We start from the raw sequence: 18,159 nt of genomic DNA, 5'->3' as shown, positions 1-18,159 counted from the left end.
TCCTTTTATTTCTATGCTTGGCTTTGCTTCTTTGCTTCTTCTTTCCTCATTTATTATTCGCCAACAGGTCTTGGGTTTCTGCGACTTTGTACTGCCGAGTGACAAATTCCCGCTTGGCTTCAAATTCAACAGCGACGATCCCAACTTCCCGTGCGACAATCTACGTTTCGTTGGACTCATGTCCATGATTGATCCACCGAGAGCCGCAGTGCCCGATGCCGTTGCCAAGTGTCGTTCAGCCGGTATCAAGGTTATCATGGTAACCGGCGATCATCCAATCACTGCCAAAGCCATTGCCAAATCCGTCGGTATTATTTCTGAAGGTAATTTCAACGACGTTCCTCCGTTTTTTTTTCTTTTTTTTTTCACGCCTTCAGCATCCTCGATTTCGTGCTTCTAATGACGTCGTTACTCTGTTTTTTTTTTTTTTTCATTAACCACGATAAAAAACAACAGGTAACGAGACCATTGAGGACATTGCCCAACGATTGAACATTCCCGTGTCGGAAGTCAATCCACGCGAGGCTAAAGCGGCAGTCGTACACGGCGGTGAGCTCAGAGATCTAGATTCCGATCAACTCGACGAGATTCTAAGGTATCACACCGAAATTGTGTTCGCTCGTACATCGCCGCAGCAGAAACTGATTATCGTCGAGGGCTGTCAGCGCATGGGCGCCATCGTCGCTGTAACCGGTGAGAAAAAGCTCGTTTATTTTTGCCTTCTGTTCGCCCGAGATTTGAAACTACAAGAGTTTGGTTTTTGAATTTTTTCCGATCAGGTGACGGTGTCAACGACTCGCCGGCTCTGAAAAAAGCTGACATCGGCGTTGCAATGGGTATCGCCGGATCAGACGTATCGAAACAAGCCGCGGACATGATATTGCTCGATGATAACTTCGCCTCGATCGTAACGGGCGTCGAAGAGGGTAGACTGATTTTCGACAACTTGAAAAAATCCATCGCCTACACTCTTACCTCCAACATCCCGGAAATTTCGCCTTTCTTGGCATTCATTCTCTGCGATATTCCGCTGCCGTTGGGAACCGTTACCATTCTCTGCATCGATCTGGGAACTGACATGGTGAGTGTTTCCGAATCCGATGAAAAAAAGAGAAAGGCAAGGGGAAAAAAAGACATTCGATGTCCATTGAATTTGCTCAAATTCAATGGAGAGACTCGTCGATATTTGAGATTTGATTCTGTTGATCCTTTCTCTCTTTTTTACTCCCCATTGCCCCGGAATAATATCATCAAGTATCGGCAATCCCATGATACACGAATCATTTTCAGACAATATAATGACTTTGTTTTTTCAGTTCGTTATTATACATTTTGTTGGAATTTCTTTTCAAATATTCTCCCTCGACGATGGCCCAACAATTGCTACTCAATCGTCATTTTTTAGTACATGTCCGTTGCATTTGGATGTGGTTTAAACTCTGAAATAACGATGATTGTTAGATACCTGCTATTTCGCTGGCGTACGAGGAAGCAGAGTCCGATATTATGAAGAGACGTCCTCGCGATCCTTACCACGACAATCTCGTCAATGAAAGGTTTCACAGAATTTACATTCGCTATCCCCGTCGGAAAAGTTGGAAAAAAAACCATCCAAACAGAATGTAGAGTCCGGTTCAATCGTGGACGCGCTTTTTGTACATATTTTAACACCGCAGCCAGATAATAACCCGTGTACACCCGTTATTCAAACTTTATTTAAAAATTACTGTATTTTTTCCGTATATAGAAACAGAAAGCTCCCGAGTATCGCAGCTAGCCTCGAGTAGATGAAAACTTGTCAAAAACTTCATCTTCGGCTGCGCATATTTTTTTCTATTTATTTTCAATCGCACTAATGTCCATTTTTATTCAGGTGAAATTTTTCAGCGTGGACATCGAGAAAAAAAACACTCAATGGGCAATCTCCTCTCCCTGAAACATAATTATTTAACTTCCTTCAAGGGCACATAAAATATAAATAAGTTGGTGCATCTTTCGATTCGAGGAGGATACACTGCTGCTCTGCTGCTGCTGCTGCTGCTGCTGGGGTTGCCGCTCGCCGACGATCTTTTGTTTTCTCTCATTCACAGGTTTTTTAACGCTGATAACCATTTGTTTTTCTTCCCGTATTTTCACGTCTCTGTACGTCTAAAAAAACAGGATTCGGGCGTAGTCAAATTAACCGAAGGATTTTTCCCATTTTATAAGGAGAGGCAATGGTTAGCTAAAAGTCCATCCCCGAGTTGTCCCTAACACGAGCACCTGCGTCGCGTCATTTCTCAATCGCGCACTCTCCACTATCCCATCTACGCACCATTGAACCATCAATATCAATGCATTTTTAAAATATCACAATCGATGCCCTTCGTGCCGTTATCCGTGTCGAAGAATAAGAGCTCGTACGGTTTTTAACGAAATCTTGATTTATTTCCAGAAAATGGAAATCCTCGCAGATAAATTGGAACGAAATCGTGTTATTTGTTTACGAGTACAGAGGAGATTTGATACGAGCTCTTGTAACATTTGCACGAAGCCGACCGGAACATGACCGAAATATTTTTTCCCCCTCGTCCGTCCGTTCATTTGACTTTTTCTAACCACGTTTTCTTTGTTGTTTATTATTTATTTATTTATTTCCATTATTTTCAAATCATCGTTTGCGATTTATATTTTTGAATTATTACCTCGATTTGTCATTGATCATATTCATAATGTGACGTCAGGTACCCGCCATCTCGCTAGCCTACGAGGAGGCAGAGAGTGATATTATGAAGCGCCAACCACGAAACCCCTTCACTGACAAGCTAGTTAACGAAAGGTAAACACATCACAACATAACAGGAACCCCTCTCGAAAATGAAGGGAGGAAAAGGAGAAATAAGAAAAAGTTTTAAAATAATGAAATGTGTAACCAAGGCTCACATCCGGTCGAAGACTTCTTCTTCTATCTTTTCTCAATATTTTCTTCGAATCTACCTTCGGACTTGCATTTTTCGCGCAGCTACGATCTCTTTATCTTTGTACAACGCCTCCACCTCTGCAACACACAATTTTCTGGGCTTCTTCATTTGGGCCATCTCGATGAAATATTTTTTCCGCAATATTAAACTATTGAATTATGAATGAATATCACAACGACATATTTTGGGAAGGAACGAAGTCTTTCGAAAACACACGCACACGAACCTCCGTCAGAGCATTCTTATCTCCTCGACTGCTAACGGTTTATGGTCTTTTTCTCTCTTGAGCCTTTTTATGCTTACTCCATCACGTCATCCCATTGTTTGCTCCGGTAGAAGTGCGTGCCAAAAGCATTATTATTATTATCATCAATATTCGTCTCTGTGAAAAGCGGATTAACTTATTAAACGTACCAGGATCGTTGGTTACAATATAATAATAATCCTAGTCAAATGATACCAATGCTAAGAGCAATGGGACTACGTTTGTGCTCGCAGGAACATGCACACGGATAATACACTCCGAAGCAATGACTTTTCTCTTTTACTTGGAATTCCTCATCATTTCTTTTTAACGAGTTACCAATGACTGTCTACTATCTATTTTTAACCTCACTCAAAACGCTCAATTTTCACGTTCGAGTGCTACAAATATGTAATCCTCTCACTTTCTCTCCGTCTCTCTTTCGCTCTTTCTCTCGAGGACGTTGGCACCTCTTCGATTATTTCTTCAATTTTGCCGGGGAAAAAAAAAAAAAAAAAACATTCAATATTAAATGAATGAATAAAGACTGACGCGCGGAGGGTAATCGGAGAGTAGCGAACGTCGACGATCATCAAATTCACGGGGGTCGTTCGATTCATGTCGCATTTCAAACGTTTCATTAACGTCAAGGTAAGCTAAAAATAAAAATGATAAATAAGAACATAAATTCTCTTTCATATATCTGTTAAGTAAGTCGTTCGAGCCAACTTTCCATCCCCTTCGTGGCAAATCGAATCAACAACCGAAAAACCAACCTATAACCCATCATCGTGTGGTAATTATGTATATATACATGTATACACACATGTCTATACATATATATATATGGTGTTTTGACGAATTATTAGTTTTTTGAATCCTTACTAGAAAAATTGGAATCCATTTATCGTCTGTCTACTTTAAACGGAGAGTTGTGATTAAAAAAATTGAAGAAAAAAAAGAAAGATACAAGTCGTCGAGCATGTCCCATTCGTCATACCTCGTGTAGCGCATATTTTTCATCAGTATTATCAATATCTTTACAATCGTCATTCTCATTATGATCATTATCATTCTCATAATCGTTCTTATAATCCTTATTTATCGTCAGCGTTATCTCGCAATCGTACTACAATCACAGCCCTTCTCTCGTATTTGTTTTCTTTTTTGTTTTTTTTTGTTTTTTTTTTTTTTTTTTTTGTTATCTTTCGCTCTCAATATTTCTCCCGCTCTGATTATCGAACTCTCATTATTCGTAATAGTTATTCGTCTTACATTCATATTCTTGTTCCTCGATCCTGCCTGTTTATCACGCCACCAAGCAAATTTTTTCACGTCGCTATGCCTCGCTCCCTGAGATGCTGTGGAAGAGAGACAAAACAAATAAAAATAAACGTCGTATCTTGGGCTCTCGTTAACGTCGAATTTTTTACAACAATGGCCGTGAAGTTGTTGTTACGCTTTGGGATATTCCTACCGATGGTTATTTGTTTCATGAAATTTTTAATGTTTCGAAATAGCTCGAGAATATTGATCGATCGGTGTTTCAAAGATCGACATTAAAATGGAATTGACCTCGAAGCACGCGAGTTTCAATGCGGAGGAATAAAAGAATTTTGTAATGCCAAACGACAAACTCATGAAAATACGGATAAATCGTGGTGTTTGATAAAAAGCAAAAAAAAAGAAAAATAAAAAAAAACGTCGACATTGCAAAATTGTTGGTACGCGTATGGGAAAAGTTTGTCGTTAGTTACTTCTTCTAGGACTCGTGGATGGCCGTTTGTACGTAGAGAGAAACACATCCATCTTATTTTATCCCCAGTTTAAACATGCAGAACTTTGGACATATGGCATTAGAGGTAGAAAGATAGAAAAGAGTGTGCGAGCTAGTCGTGCGATCAACAATTTTGCAAAAGACGAGAGTATTAGAAGAGAAAGAAAATGGAACAATCGTATTCGTTGTTAGATCATTATTAGAGCTAGGCAAAGGAAGACGATTGGAATCTACATGCCTTAATAAATAAATAAATAAATAAATGTGTACTAAGTTAATTATTTAAAATATGCGTATTTATGCATGCGCGTATATGATTCCTTTATATACGCGCATTTATCGATATGAAATAGTTATTTATATCTCTCTTTAGTTGACTCGAATCAAAAATAATGTTGAATCATTGATCCAGCCTGTCTTGTAACGAGTACACAGATCGCCAACCACAGCTACAACTCCAACACAGCTACAATATTGGTTATGCGATATTTATGTTGTGACAATTGAGTTTCTTCAAAATTTCCATCGCTGTCATAAATCTTGAACGTTTATAAAATCACTTGATCACCGGATCGAAATCTGTCGAAAGAAAAGTAACATTTTATATCTCCAAATCTCGGGATGCTGATTCGTTAATAATTCTCAAAGGGTCGCGTAGAAACTTGGTTTTCTATTTTTCCTTCACCAAGTTTTTTTTTTTTTTTCTTTTCCAACTCGAGCAATCGCTCACGTGCTGCTCGTCGGCGATCGAGCTCCCCGATAATTATCGCGTTTTGAGCGGTGCTTCTATCGATGATGAACGATGCTAAAGTTTTCAAGCGATTCGTTCGTTCGAACGGTGGCCCATTGTTGTAACTCACTTTCGTAGCATACTTATCGACAGATCTTGACCTCTTTTCATACCTTTTTTATCAACTTTTTAGGCGCAACAACAGCTCTTTATCTGGCAATCTAAACTATTTGATCGACCATCTTTTACATAAGAAAGGGCGTTTGTACAAATAGCTCGATCTTTCTCACCGTTTTTTCCATCTACAAAGAATATAAATATTCGCTAATCGACGAGATATATATATTCTCTGTATTGCGCTGCCTTCGCTGCTGCCTCCTACCACTTTACTGCGATCGCAATTTTCTTTCAAAGGCTACATGATGATTGGGCACGTGTTTGTCGGGCGGACCGAAATAAACCAACTCCCAATATATACAGGAGATATTACGAATATTCGATGGACTCGAAAGTCATATACCTGGAACGGTGAACCGGATATAAAACGCCAGCCCCCGTTATTCGCCGATTTTGTGAAAACTTTTGACCATTTCTTTTGTTTTTGTTTATTTTTTTTTTTTTTTTGGTTTTTTTTTCAATTTTTTTATAACCACCATTTCTTCAAACTCGCTATTTTTCAATACGGAATAACAACGAATGAAAACATTCGAACCTCACCCACCACGGCTCGCGCTCACTCATTTTGTGTCGTTTCTCTTCTTTTTCTCTCTCTCTCTCTCTCTCTCTCTTTCTTGCCGGAAAAGAGAACGTTAAAAAAGCATCGCGAGGGTGACGATCCTGGTGGGATAGTTCGAACGTTTGACCGCCTTGCGCCTCTGATTAATATTTATTACGTCTCTATGAAAATGCACTCATGATCTCTTTCTTAATTATCACAACTCGGGCCAACGCTCCATCCATACTTAATTAGCACCAGCTGAAATAATATTTTTTCACATACGAGCAGTTTTTGTATTTATTACATTTACCCATTTTTGGTACATTGTAAATATGTAAAGTCGATGAGGACTCATTCGTTTTGACATTGAAGAGGAACATTTGCCGCATGTCGAACCGAACGATCTTGAAACGCTCCCGATATTATTAGCGAATTATCAAAAATTATTACAATATTTTAAAACACACATGTCAAATCATTTTTCCCCAAAGCTTTGTCATTTTGTGACATTTTTATTGTTTTCGTTTTATTTCGAGGACACGCAAAAAGCGAGAAACGACGGAGAATGAGACAATTCTCTACTCCATCATACTCTTCTCACCTTCTTTTTTTTTTTTCTCTCATCACCATCTCTTCCGATAGCTCGTTTCTCTTGGCCACCTCCCCTCGTCCCCTCGCCCACATCGCCCACATCGCCAGGATATGATAAATTGAATTCTTTTGTTTTTAACTGCTATATAATCTCTATTTTCTTCTTTTTTTCTCTTTCTCTCTCTCTCTCTCTCTCTCTCTGTCTCTGTCTATTTGCTCGCACAATCGTATGACATTGTGCTCGTCACACTCTATAAACGATGGGTGGATGGCAGGTGCCGGCCATCTCGCTAGCCTACGAGGCACCGGAGTCGGACATTATGAAACGGCAGCCCCGCGATCCTTACAGAGACAATCTAGTCAACCGAAGGTGGGTCTCAAAAATCAGCCCACCGAGCACCAAATTTTATTGCACCCTAATATAGCGATAACGCAAAAATAAAAATAAAAAAATAATATGGAAGGAGAGCAAATGAAAAGCATCGAAGCAAAATCATTTATTACTGAGTCGCCGAACGATCGATTCAATAAATTTTTCATTATTTTTCATCCTCGACTACTTAGGCTCGATTAGATCGAGCGTAGAGTTGCTTTTTTTATCCGGGGAAAAGAAATAGCATTGACTCGATTGGTTTATCCTGTTGACCGATCGATGGCATCGCCCGCTGCACGTCCACTGAGGGTCGAATATTTCATTATCTTTTTCGGCTCCGGTTGAAAATCTTTTTTACAACAATACGTACCAATAAACGTATATTCAAATTGGTCGATGATTTTAAAAATTCCAGCCGAGATCGACTCTCAGTGCTCGTTAGCAATATTTAACAAACATACACCCCACGAGAAAGCAAAAAAGAAAGAATCGTAGCAGTCCATTGAAGACAAAAACGTTAGTCGTTAAATTCCACGAACCACGGGCCACTCTTATGCATAGGAATTAGTCACTGGATAGAGCACAGGGATGCTGCGCTGTTGCTCTATTAATTACTGCTGCTGCTACTGCAAGAGTAGGTCTGCGATGTTGAGAATGCCGAGAATGCCTTTTAGTCTCTCACCTAATTAGACATTTTTAAGAAAACACTTGACAAAGCGACATAAACAATACTCGTGAAAGACTCGGTGCATCTAACGCTTCCAAGGATAACTCACACTCTCACCTTAGGTGTTTAGTCTGAATGAGATGTTTAGATGAACGTTTGTACACTCGACACATAATTCCCGTACGCAAATGCACTCGCGTCAAGAGTCCTCGGAAGTGGGCAAAACCAAGGAAAAATAGAGCCGGCATTCGTCCTGAAAAAATTGAGTCGCGAGATGCGACGAATTAAATGAAAAAGCCACGAGCACCAGAAATATATATGAAACGCGAGAGTCTTTGCATTTTCGAGAAAAAAAAAACCACACATCGTCCCACTTGACATTTACCTTCGAGCTTGTCTTCTCGATATCCACCAAACTTTCACACTCGCGATTTCTCCCTACGGCTTTTCTCTTTGCAGCTCTCTTGAGCCGAGGCACGTTTTAAAAACCAAAACAATCGAATCACTCCCGCGAATCCTTTTATCCCTCGCTACGCACTATTTCTCTGTCCTTCTCTTCCGCCCTGCTTAATGGCTCACCCCCCCATTTCCCACAAGCGTCGCAATGATTTCCTTAGCCATTGCGAGTGACATTATATTGTGTGTTTACAGTTGCACGAACATCCTCTTTCGAGGGTGCAAATGTTTTGTTACCATTGTTGCTTGCCTGCAGCTCGTTTTCGAGGATTCAAACTTCGTTGCGCTCTCGTCGATCGACTTCACGAAATCGATACTTTTCGCATTAGTCCATGAGAATAGCTAATATTAATTGAAATCATTTGAGATTGAGAACCGCAACGAAGCGCATCCTTAAAAGCGACGTTGCTACGTACGTTTTCACGGTGTGTGGCATGTATCGAAGAGAAAAAGAAAGAAAAAAGCAAAGAGATTAAAAAACACAGAGTGCTCTAACCAGCCTTGTTCATCTCGGTAAGTAAACGTATTGCAATTGCTCTCACTCTAATCGATCTAATCGTATGCCCTTCGCTTCTAAACTAACAACCAAACAGTAGGCGCTCAGTTTCTAATAAGTAAACAAACGAAACTGTATATAGAAAGAACTTGATTCGTAACGCCTTTGACCGAGGTGCAGCCAAACTTAACGTTACAACGAGAATAAAATGATAAACGGCTATTTATAATAGTTGATGAAATAGTCGAACGGCCCGATCCGATGTTTGGACGAAAAACATTCCTAGTCCGGAGAAAAGTGTTTGGTAATTCTGTCGTTACTTATCGCCAGAAATCTTTTAAATCTTTCGTTCGGGTCGTTCGAGAATTTCTTGATCATTATCTCTCATTGATATGAATTGCAAAATTTTGTCGGGCCCAAAAATTGTTAAACTAATGATCGTTTGTATTTTTTTGCTTTTGTCTCTTCTACTTTGACGATCGACGACAGGCTTATCTCGATGGCGTACGGACAAATCGGCATGATCCAAGCGGCCGCTGGATTCTTCGTCTACTTCGTAATCATGGCTGAGAATGGTTTTCTACCACAGAATCTTTTCGGTATCCGAAAACACTGGGATTCGAAAGCCATCAACGATCTCACCGACAGCTACGGTCAAGAATGGGTATGGAAACGAAGACGCTAACAAAAAATCCAACAAAATGAAACTATGAAAAAATTTACGGAGGCACGAAGGCTCATGGTTCCCGGACTGTTCCCAATGGGAAATCATGAACTTTCGTACCAATAATACGCCATATTATTATTTGCTTCCGATGAGAGAAAATTCTCCAAAATCCATTCACTCCTTTCATCAAGTAATAAGAATCACTTTTTTATCGCATTAATTGAGCAAACATCGACGCGTTTCTGCCAACAGACGTACAGGGATCGTAAATCATTGGAATTTACCTGCCACACCGCGTTCTTCGTGTCAATCGTAATAGTACAGTGGGCCGATTTGATCGTGTGTAAAACACGTCGTAATTCCATAATTCATCAAGGAATGCGAAACTGGGCTCTCAATTTCGGAATCATATTCGAGACAGCGTTGGCCGCTTTCCTCAGTTACACGCCCGGCATGGACAAGGGTCTTCGCATGTATCCCCTCAAGTGAGTATGCACGTTCCAGCACTAGACCTGCGCCGACACTTTTTTTTCTTCCGAATACCTTCAAAATCTGCGAATAGCCGATAACTCCGACCAAAAAGAATTTCCTTGAAAATATGTTTCTTCCATTACTGATACTCAACGTGCATTACAGATTCGTTTGGTGGTTGCCGGCTCTTCCATTCATGATTGCAATTTTCATTTACGACGAGACGAGACGATTCTACCTGCGTCGAAACCCTGGTGGCTGGCTCGAGCAGGAAACTTACTACTAAATACTGCGAGTGAAGAATGATAAAAATTTCAAAACAAAAAAAAACAAAAAACAAAAAAAAAAGAAAAAAATAAAGAAAACAACCACCACTGTCACCACCAACAAATAAAAACAACAAGAACAACATCGATCACACCGAATCAGCGAATCAGCGGGGTAACACACATGAGAAAGAAAAAACGGGAGTATGCGAAGGAGGGTATATGGAGAGGAAACGAGTCACCCACGTAAACGTAAACGTAAACAACCACGGAGCGTGCTACCTGAATCTAACCGTACTGTCGCGACGAACCGCTGCGATAGAAGAGAGCTCATCGACGCCGTTAGAGAAACCAAACAACAACAACGGAGAAAGAAAATTTGTCAAGGATGGCTTTAGGCTTTAATATCGTATCGCAATCGACAAGAAGAACGAGGACGAATTGCGAGGTCGAGAGATGCTTAGCGGATAGTCGAGGACACTGGGATTATTAAGAACTGGAGGAATCAGCGGAATGAGGACGGTACTCGTCAATCATCACCATCAGGAGTTGATCATTGCGGGATAACAACGCGTCACAATCCGAAGCCTTCGATCCGCGAACGGGCGCGGAGAATAAGATTGCGAGAAATGAATAAATGAGTAATGAACGACGACGTACTCGTCGTCGTGAAATGTAAGAAGCAATTAGAAAAAGGATTGAATAAATAACGAGTACGCGAGAGCTAGTCTAGATCGTGGCCGAAACGGGGATGTTGAAAGTCGTACCCTCGTTCGTGAGTCATTTCAGGCGAGCCCGAAACCGATAAAAAGAGCTGAACAACTAAAATGAAATATCGTAACACGGATAGTGGGTAAAGCTTCACTGCCCTTTGATCGACGCCCGTACGTTAATCGTGTTTTTCTCGTGGAACAGCAGAGACCCGAAACCGGAGAACGCGAGCAACAACGGAATGAGAGATGGGAAATAGGGGGTTTACCGGTATCGTTAGATCGAGAGGATAGCTGCTGTTCCGTCGACAGACAGCGCAAGATCCGAGTCCGCGTACGGAAGTCGTCGAAGAGTCGGAATAAAAGACAGGGCCTAAAAAAGGTGTTGAGCGCTTTACGGATAAATAAATTATTCAGACACACACACACATGTAGACACACACGCGCGCACGTACACGCGCAAGTACCAGAGGGAAATGAAGCCATTGCGATGAGAGCGACGCGTGAAAAGAAAACGTTCCACCTCGATTTACAAGAAGCTGCGAATCGAGACGGATCAAGTGCATCCGAGCGCTTTGACATTCGATAACGTTTCTTCATTTTGTACGTCGAGGGGGAAAAAAAGACTTTGCGGAGCGTGACGATTGATACGTAGAGAAAAGCAAATGATTAATGAGTTTTAACGGTAAAAAGGATTCGCGACGATTAGCCGTGGCCGACGGGACGGTCGGAGGATGGTGGCAAAGGGGAGGAGGAATATCACGCGACAACCGCGCAACGGAGAGCTAACGGCGAGCAATGTGCAGACTTGTGATACCGAGAAAAAAATCCATAGACATCTGTTAATTAGCGAATAACGTAAAAAAATTTAAAAAAACGAAGAAAAAAAAACCAAAAAAAAAATATTAAACAATTAAAATGAGGATAATAAGTAATCTCGAGCTAACTCTGCTGGCATAAGAAACGAAAGAGGAAGTAAGTACCGAACACGCGAAATCTATTTAACTTGAGAGTTACGAGTTTGAAAAGAAAAAAAAACTGAATAAATGGAAACCAAGAAGCTCGCAAGAACGAGAAAAAGATAGAGCAGTGCGGTAGAGATATTGGCACGCCCTAGTTCGAAAGCAGACGAGAATTTATAATGAATAACTAAAGCCGAGGGGGAATAAAACGCGCGTATTCATTGTTATCGACGAGTAATGTCGTTGGGTTCAAGTCTTATCTGAAGTAGCTACGATCAGATCGCATCGCGTATATTCTGTAGTTGACTCTCCGATGAGATTGTCGTTATAGTGGGAAAGAACGTTTAAAAGTCCGTCATTGAGACAAAAAAATTACACTTGTACGGAAAACAATTTTGCAAAGAAAATACGAGAAAAAAAAACAAACAAACAAACAAAAATAAAAAGAATATTAAGAAAAAAAATAATAATTAACGTGTGCGGTTGACGAAGAGAAAACAAAATTATGAGAGGATATGCAGTTGAGATACGTGTGTATGTGCGTGTGCGTGCGTGCGTGCGTCTATGCGTCTGTGTGCGTGCGTGCGTGTGTGTGTGTGTGTGTGCGTGTGTGTGTGCGCGCGAGCATTAAGTGTGGGTTTACGAGACGGTAACGGGCGATGAATAGTATAAATATTAGCGATTAAAGCATTAAACGAAAAACGAGATTTCAAAATAAGGAGAAAAAAAAATAAAATAAACAAAGATACGAAAAAACCCAGAAAAAAATGAAAAATAGACACGTTATTTAATTATCGAAAGGGTTTGTATAATCGCAAAAATGGCAAGTTTCAATGATCGCTGGAACCGAAAGGAAGAAGGATAAAGGTTACGATGAACGACGAATTGAAACACGTAACGAGGACTTCGCATAGCGATGAGTAAAAGACCGGGACGAGAGTGAGGGGAGAGAGGGAAAGAGGACGAAGGTTTTCAGGAAGGCAAGGCGAGAGCTGTGAAATGATGAGTGACTATGGTAATGACGATGGTGATGATGCTGATGAGGATGATGATGATGATAATGATGATGATGATGATGGTGATGATGATGATGATGATGATGACGATGATGATGATAATGTTGATGAAGACGACGATGACGATAATTTCGACGAGTACGAAAGAACAAGTGTGAGAGGCGCTTGGTACAGAAAAAATAGTAAAAAAATACAACAAAAAAAATTGAGTTAAAAAGATTAAAGAAAAGGTCGTAGCCGTAGGCGATGAAAAAATGAGCTAGATGGGAAAGGATGAATAAAAAATTACGTAAACAGAAAAAAAAAAAAACGAAGAAAACAACTAAAAAGAGGGAAAAACGCAAAAAAAAATCAGTAAAGTAGGTTGAAACTAAAAATAAAGATAACGAAAAACAATACATTCATTCTCTTAGTTTTTTCATAGACTTAACGCCAGAGCGGGAAAGCTCGCTTTGAATCATTGCCCCGGAACGCCGAACGCCCTGTTCTCAGCCCGACCGTTAATCCTGGAAAAAATAATGGAATATCAACGACAGCTACAACAACAACAAAATGAAAACATTGTCTAGCGCGCTCCTCACAAAAGTAACTCGAAGGCCTGCCAGGCAAGCGACTATCGCCGGGTAAATTGACGCGGTATTGATCCCATATCGTACGAATACGGATTTTTAAAATCAGTAATAATACTATAAACGGACGTAAGGAAAATAATACGTTTTTTTGCCATATCTAATCGATTGTAAAAGAAAATGAAAAAAGATAATAAGACCCGTAGAGCGAGGGCAATCGAACGAGAAAAGAATTGATTGTACGGTCGTAACTCACGAACGGTTATGACTCGAATAGATAGAAAAGCAAAAAAACATCGAAACATTGGGTACGAAACGGTTACGATTATAGCCCGGCTGCCATGTCCCAAATAAAATGCCCAAAGTGTTCATATTTGAGGTGTTCTCTCGAGGTGTCGTACAGGCGTCCAACACGCACACTATCTCTTTCTCTTTATCTATTTTAAGAGAATAAAACAAACATAACCTTAACATTGACAAACAAAAAAATAAAAGAAACAAAATACACCGATTACTTGGATGGGGGTGACCCGGGGTTTGTATGGGGGGGGGAACAGAAACGTGCTTAATCGTACATTTTTCCGTTACCGTTCTTCCTGTACGCTGGAAATAACGCGAGCTCCTCGGCTCTTCCGCGATATTTTCTGTTAAATCGTTCGCGAGGGGCTGTGCGAATTTTCTACAGAAAGAAGGGCCGCGTTGCGGTGGGGAAAAGTTACAGAGGGGGGGGGGGGGGGGGGATTGCTGCCGCAACAACGTAAGAGAAATATTTATAAACGAACAAAAAAAAACATCTCATAATTGGTTTTGGGCGAGAAACTGCGGAGAGTAAATGCAAAGAACAAAAGTTTGAAGTAAAAACGGTAGCAGTTATCGATACGCGATTCGATTTTTCCTCGCAACTATTGCCCCTGTCCGCGAACTGATGAAAAACCACTAAACGATTAAAGAAAAATAAACCGGAGAGACAAGTAAAAATACGCGGAAGCAGAAAAAGAATGTCGGAAAAAAACGGTTTTGTCGAGTACACACGCGACATATACGAGAGTACGGACGCGGTGAACTAGAAGGCTCCCGGCAATGATGCTTTTCTAGTCTTTTTCGTTTAGTTTCGTCATTGTCTTCTTTTTATTCTTCTACGACGTTCGTAAATGCGAGAAACGCGCGTGAGTGCTATGCATGCAACGCCGAAGCAGAAAGCGAATAACGTGAAAAAAAAAAAAAGAAAAGGAAATGGTTCCCACGGTTGTCGACAGGGTGTTCTGTGTCGGGCACGTAGGAGCCCAGAAAACAAAAAAAAGGAAAAAAAACGGGGGAAAAAAAGTAAATAAAAATAAAAATAAATGCTTTGCCGTCGTGCGCCGCCTCACACTTTAGGCTAATAATTTAAATATTAACGATAAAATGATAATTATTATGATAATTATAATAATATAATACATGTTACTATAAGATATTATTAGATGTAATTATTATATATGGTTAGTCTAGAACGTGTTGTTGAAGAAAACAAAAAAAAAACAAAGTACGTTTAAGCGAAACAAATGAAGCAGAAGTATAAAAAAAGAAGAAGACAAAAAAGAAAAACATGAAAAATCTGGGTGCAAGAAGATTTCGGTCTAAGACCACGGTCCGCGGCGGACTGAGCTGGGCACGCGACGCGCTCTCCTTTGTTATTTTTTCATGTTGCGTTGAAAAATAAAAAAAAAAAATAAAAATAAAAAACCATTATGATACAAATTCTAGATCGTTATCCTCGTGTCGTGTCATCGAGTTAACTAGATATCGTTTTGGCACTCGTGAGATGCCGTTACATTCCAATACTTTCGCTGCTTATTTGACGTGTTATTTTGGGAAGAGGAATTTTCCGTAATAACCTGCTGTCGCGCTTCTCGCGTTCGTTTATTGGGCGAAACGCGATGAAACGGATGATATGATAATATACTACAGAATTCAAGTAAGGAGCGTACAAAAAGAATAATTAACCTCAAAGCGATGCGTTATCGCATTGCGCGGAATATGAAGAAAAAGGTACAGAGATATTTCGACGAACAATGTCGCGGCAACCTGCTCGGTCCGAAACAATGCGACAGAATCATTGAATGATTATAAAATTGAAACAAAACGAAGAAAAAAAAAAGAATTATTAAAACAAATCGAATAACGTTTTATTAATATTGTACATATTTTAAATAATAGAAAACGGACATTACAGATCGTGCGTGACTGGGGACCCACAAATGGCGATCGGCACAACAACAAAAACCCGTGTTACCGACCGCCTTTACATAAGCGGGTCCTTGCCCTTAAAACTTTTTTTTTGTTCAGCGCCACATGTAAACACGATACAAAGTGCAACACACGCTATAGCTCGCATACTACCATACACACCCACTCATACACACGCACACACACATACACACGGAACACACATCTGCGTACACAAGCAATTACACAAAATATAAATGAAAATACAGGAACAAAATAATGGTAACCTCCGACATGTTTCAGCCTACACGGATGAAAACTAAATTACAACAATACACCAGCATACACCGATTCGACACGTGCACACTGCTCTATCAATCTATATCTATAATAATAAAACCCTCTGATTGACGATTTCTTTCATATGATTACTCGATAAGTTCTGTTTTCACACATAAATGCATTAAGGAGGAAGCGAGAGACATTGTCCAACCCAAGTGTCATTACTTTTGATGTTAAATAAAAAATACATAATTAATAAAACGGTCTTGTAATTTTCCTTTGGTCCTTCGTTATCCAATCATTACTCATCGAGAAATGAAATCATTAAAATAATTACTCGTCACCAGCTCCACTTTCAAACTCTGCTTACGTTTGAAATCTGTATTTCATCGATAATGCAGTTTTTTTCCAAAACCTCATCAGTCGTTACTCTATCCATTAAATTCTCGTTGGGCTGGAAATATAAATTTACTGAGCGATCTTCGATTAGTGCACTGCTGTCGAATAAAACTGTTTTCGTGTTGTATAGAATATTTGTGAAAATGAAAAAATCTAGGGCCCATCACTGTTAAGGAATACGTAGTTTCGTTCGTTTTTAGGCAAACGAAATAATGAGACAACTTTCATCACAGGTAATATCAACAAAATATTTTTATTAATGGACATAAAAAATTTTACATTTCATATTTACATATCTGTAACAGCAAATTTCTTCCGGTCTCTCTTCATATTTTTTTTCCGTAATCGCTGTATATGTTTCTTCAGTTTGCCAGAATTCTTCAGATCTTCGTACTGCGATACCAAATTCAGTATCTTCTTCTCGGCTGAAAAAAATTTTACCATACAATTTGTTAGAATAATTGTTGACCCGATCGATCGATTCGTGAACAACATAAAACTTACATTTCTTTTTAAATACAGGTTTTTCTCCTTGCTTTATAGCTTCAGAAATTTCTTGTTTTTCCTCAATGTCCTTTTTCTTCAGCTCCTTACACTTCTTCTCTTCTCTCAATTGATTTTCCAGTCTCTGTATCAAGTACTTAATCTTTTTGATCTCTTTAGGATCTTGGGTGTCGTTCAATTGCTTCCTCAGAGCTTTGAGGTCTCGCTCCTTGAGTTCACTGACAAAGCTATACGCATTTTTAAAAGCTTTTTCGTTGAATGTACCGCATAAACCATCAAACCTTGGATCACGGGGTATATTCTTTTTTGTTGTTGAAATTTCGTAGAACCTTGAAACTGGCTTTTTGGAAGACATTTCACGTGGCCTGTTTTTGTTTTCTCGCTTGTATAGTTCCTTCGCTATCCTTTTTTTGCCAAACATTGCTTCGTTATAAACTTTGGAGCCCAGTTTCTCTTTCAACTTTTCAAGATCTTGAAAACTCATGCGTGACAGTTCTTGACGTATTTCACTCTGTAAAAAAACGGTTCAATTTTAATCTGTTGCACATCCTATAAAAAGAATATTTAAGATGTTTTGCAAAATCGCATTTGGAAATTTTTATTTTATTGGTCTTTTTTTCTAATCTACGCAAAACATGCTTACATCAAAATTCTGATAGTAAAATATCGTTCCCGGAATATGAATTATTTTTTGCTAATCGATAAATAAAAAATTAATCGCGCTTTGCCAATTATACTGATTACAAACCTGATCTTTATCTTCTTCCAAAGATATTTCTCCGTCCTCCATTTTTCAACTCGATTACTAATATATCAATCAATTTTCTCTCCACCAGTTCTCCGCAGTGGTTATTCGAAAAACACGTGAATCATAACCTCAAAAAACATTCAATTCATGTCAACGAAACCATCGGAACGACTAAAATTACACGAGTCCATGAGTGTAGTCGTGTAGTTCACCTCCTCGTCGTCGGCGTGAAAGGAGCATCAGGTCATCAAGTGGGGAGGAGCATGTACACATATAGCTATAGAAAATATGCCCCAGAGGTTTTTTCGTGCAACGTAAACCCTACCACGGGGTGTCAATTTTCTG

General features: G+C 39.6%; 2 protein-coding genes across 8 annotated transcripts in view; one reads left to right on the top strand and one right to left on the bottom strand.

Annotated features, from left to right (window-relative positions):
• The window catches only part of Atpalpha (sodium/potassium-transporting ATPase subunit alpha), a 67,409-nt gene extending 50,985 nt beyond the window's left edge, over positions 1-16,424 (top strand). For 5 of the 7 annotated variants that reach the window (XM_043418146.1, XM_043418148.1, XM_043418150.1 and 2 more), the window contains 7 exons: positions 68-323; positions 457-693; positions 780-1,081; positions 7,296-7,390; positions 9,502-9,676; positions 9,932-10,164; positions 10,316-16,424. In XM_043418146.1, the coding sequence (XP_043274081.1) occupies positions 68-323; positions 457-693; positions 780-1,081; positions 7,296-7,390; positions 9,502-9,676; positions 9,932-10,164; positions 10,316-10,436 (1,419 nt within the window). In that variant the 3' untranslated portion in view covers positions 10,437-16,424. Of the gene's footprint in view, positions 1-67; positions 324-456; positions 694-779; positions 1,082-1,461; positions 1,557-2,723; positions 2,819-7,295; positions 7,391-9,501; positions 9,677-9,931; positions 10,165-10,315 lie in introns of all 7 variants that reach the window. The other 2 variants (XM_043418145.1, XM_043418144.1) reach the window with 2 other exon arrangements.
• A 372-nt stretch (positions 16,425-16,796) lies between these two features.
• LOC122410121 (ribosomal RNA processing protein 36 homolog) lies at positions 16,797-18,159 on the bottom strand. The gene is made up of 3 exons (XM_043418166.1): positions 17,815-18,159; positions 17,067-17,577; positions 16,797-16,987 (listed from the first exon to the last, which is right to left on the bottom strand). The coding sequence occupies exons 1-3, from the start codon at positions 17,854-17,856 to the stop codon at positions 16,851-16,853; spliced, it is 690 nt and encodes a 229-aa protein (XP_043274101.1). The 5' UTR covers positions 17,857-18,159; the 3' UTR covers positions 16,797-16,850.

This window comes from Venturia canescens, chromosome 4 (assembly GCF_019457755.1).
Source record: "Venturia canescens isolate UGA chromosome 4, ASM1945775v1, whole genome shotgun sequence".
Lineage (NCBI taxonomy): Eukaryota > Metazoa > Arthropoda > Insecta > Hymenoptera > Ichneumonidae > Venturia > Venturia canescens.
Note: the sequence above shows the minus strand (reverse complement) of the source record. Positions and strands in the feature narration are given on the sequence as shown.

What these genes read in the sequence shown, in the direction of transcription:
- LOC122410121 (XM_043418166.1), bottom strand. Translation starts at nt 17,856, where the DNA reads ATGGAGGACGGAGAAATATCTTTGGAAGAAGATAAAGATCAG. An exon ending in TGGAAGAAGATAAAGATCAG is followed by an intron (nt 17,578 to 17,814) that starts GTTTGTAATCAG and finishes GTTTTTTTACAG; the next exon opens with AGTGAAATACGTCAAGAACT. An exon ending in ACCTGTATTTAAAAAGAAAT is followed by an intron (nt 16,988 to 17,066) that starts GTAAGTTTTATG and finishes AATTTTTTTCAG; the next exon opens with CCGAGAAGAAGATACTGAAT.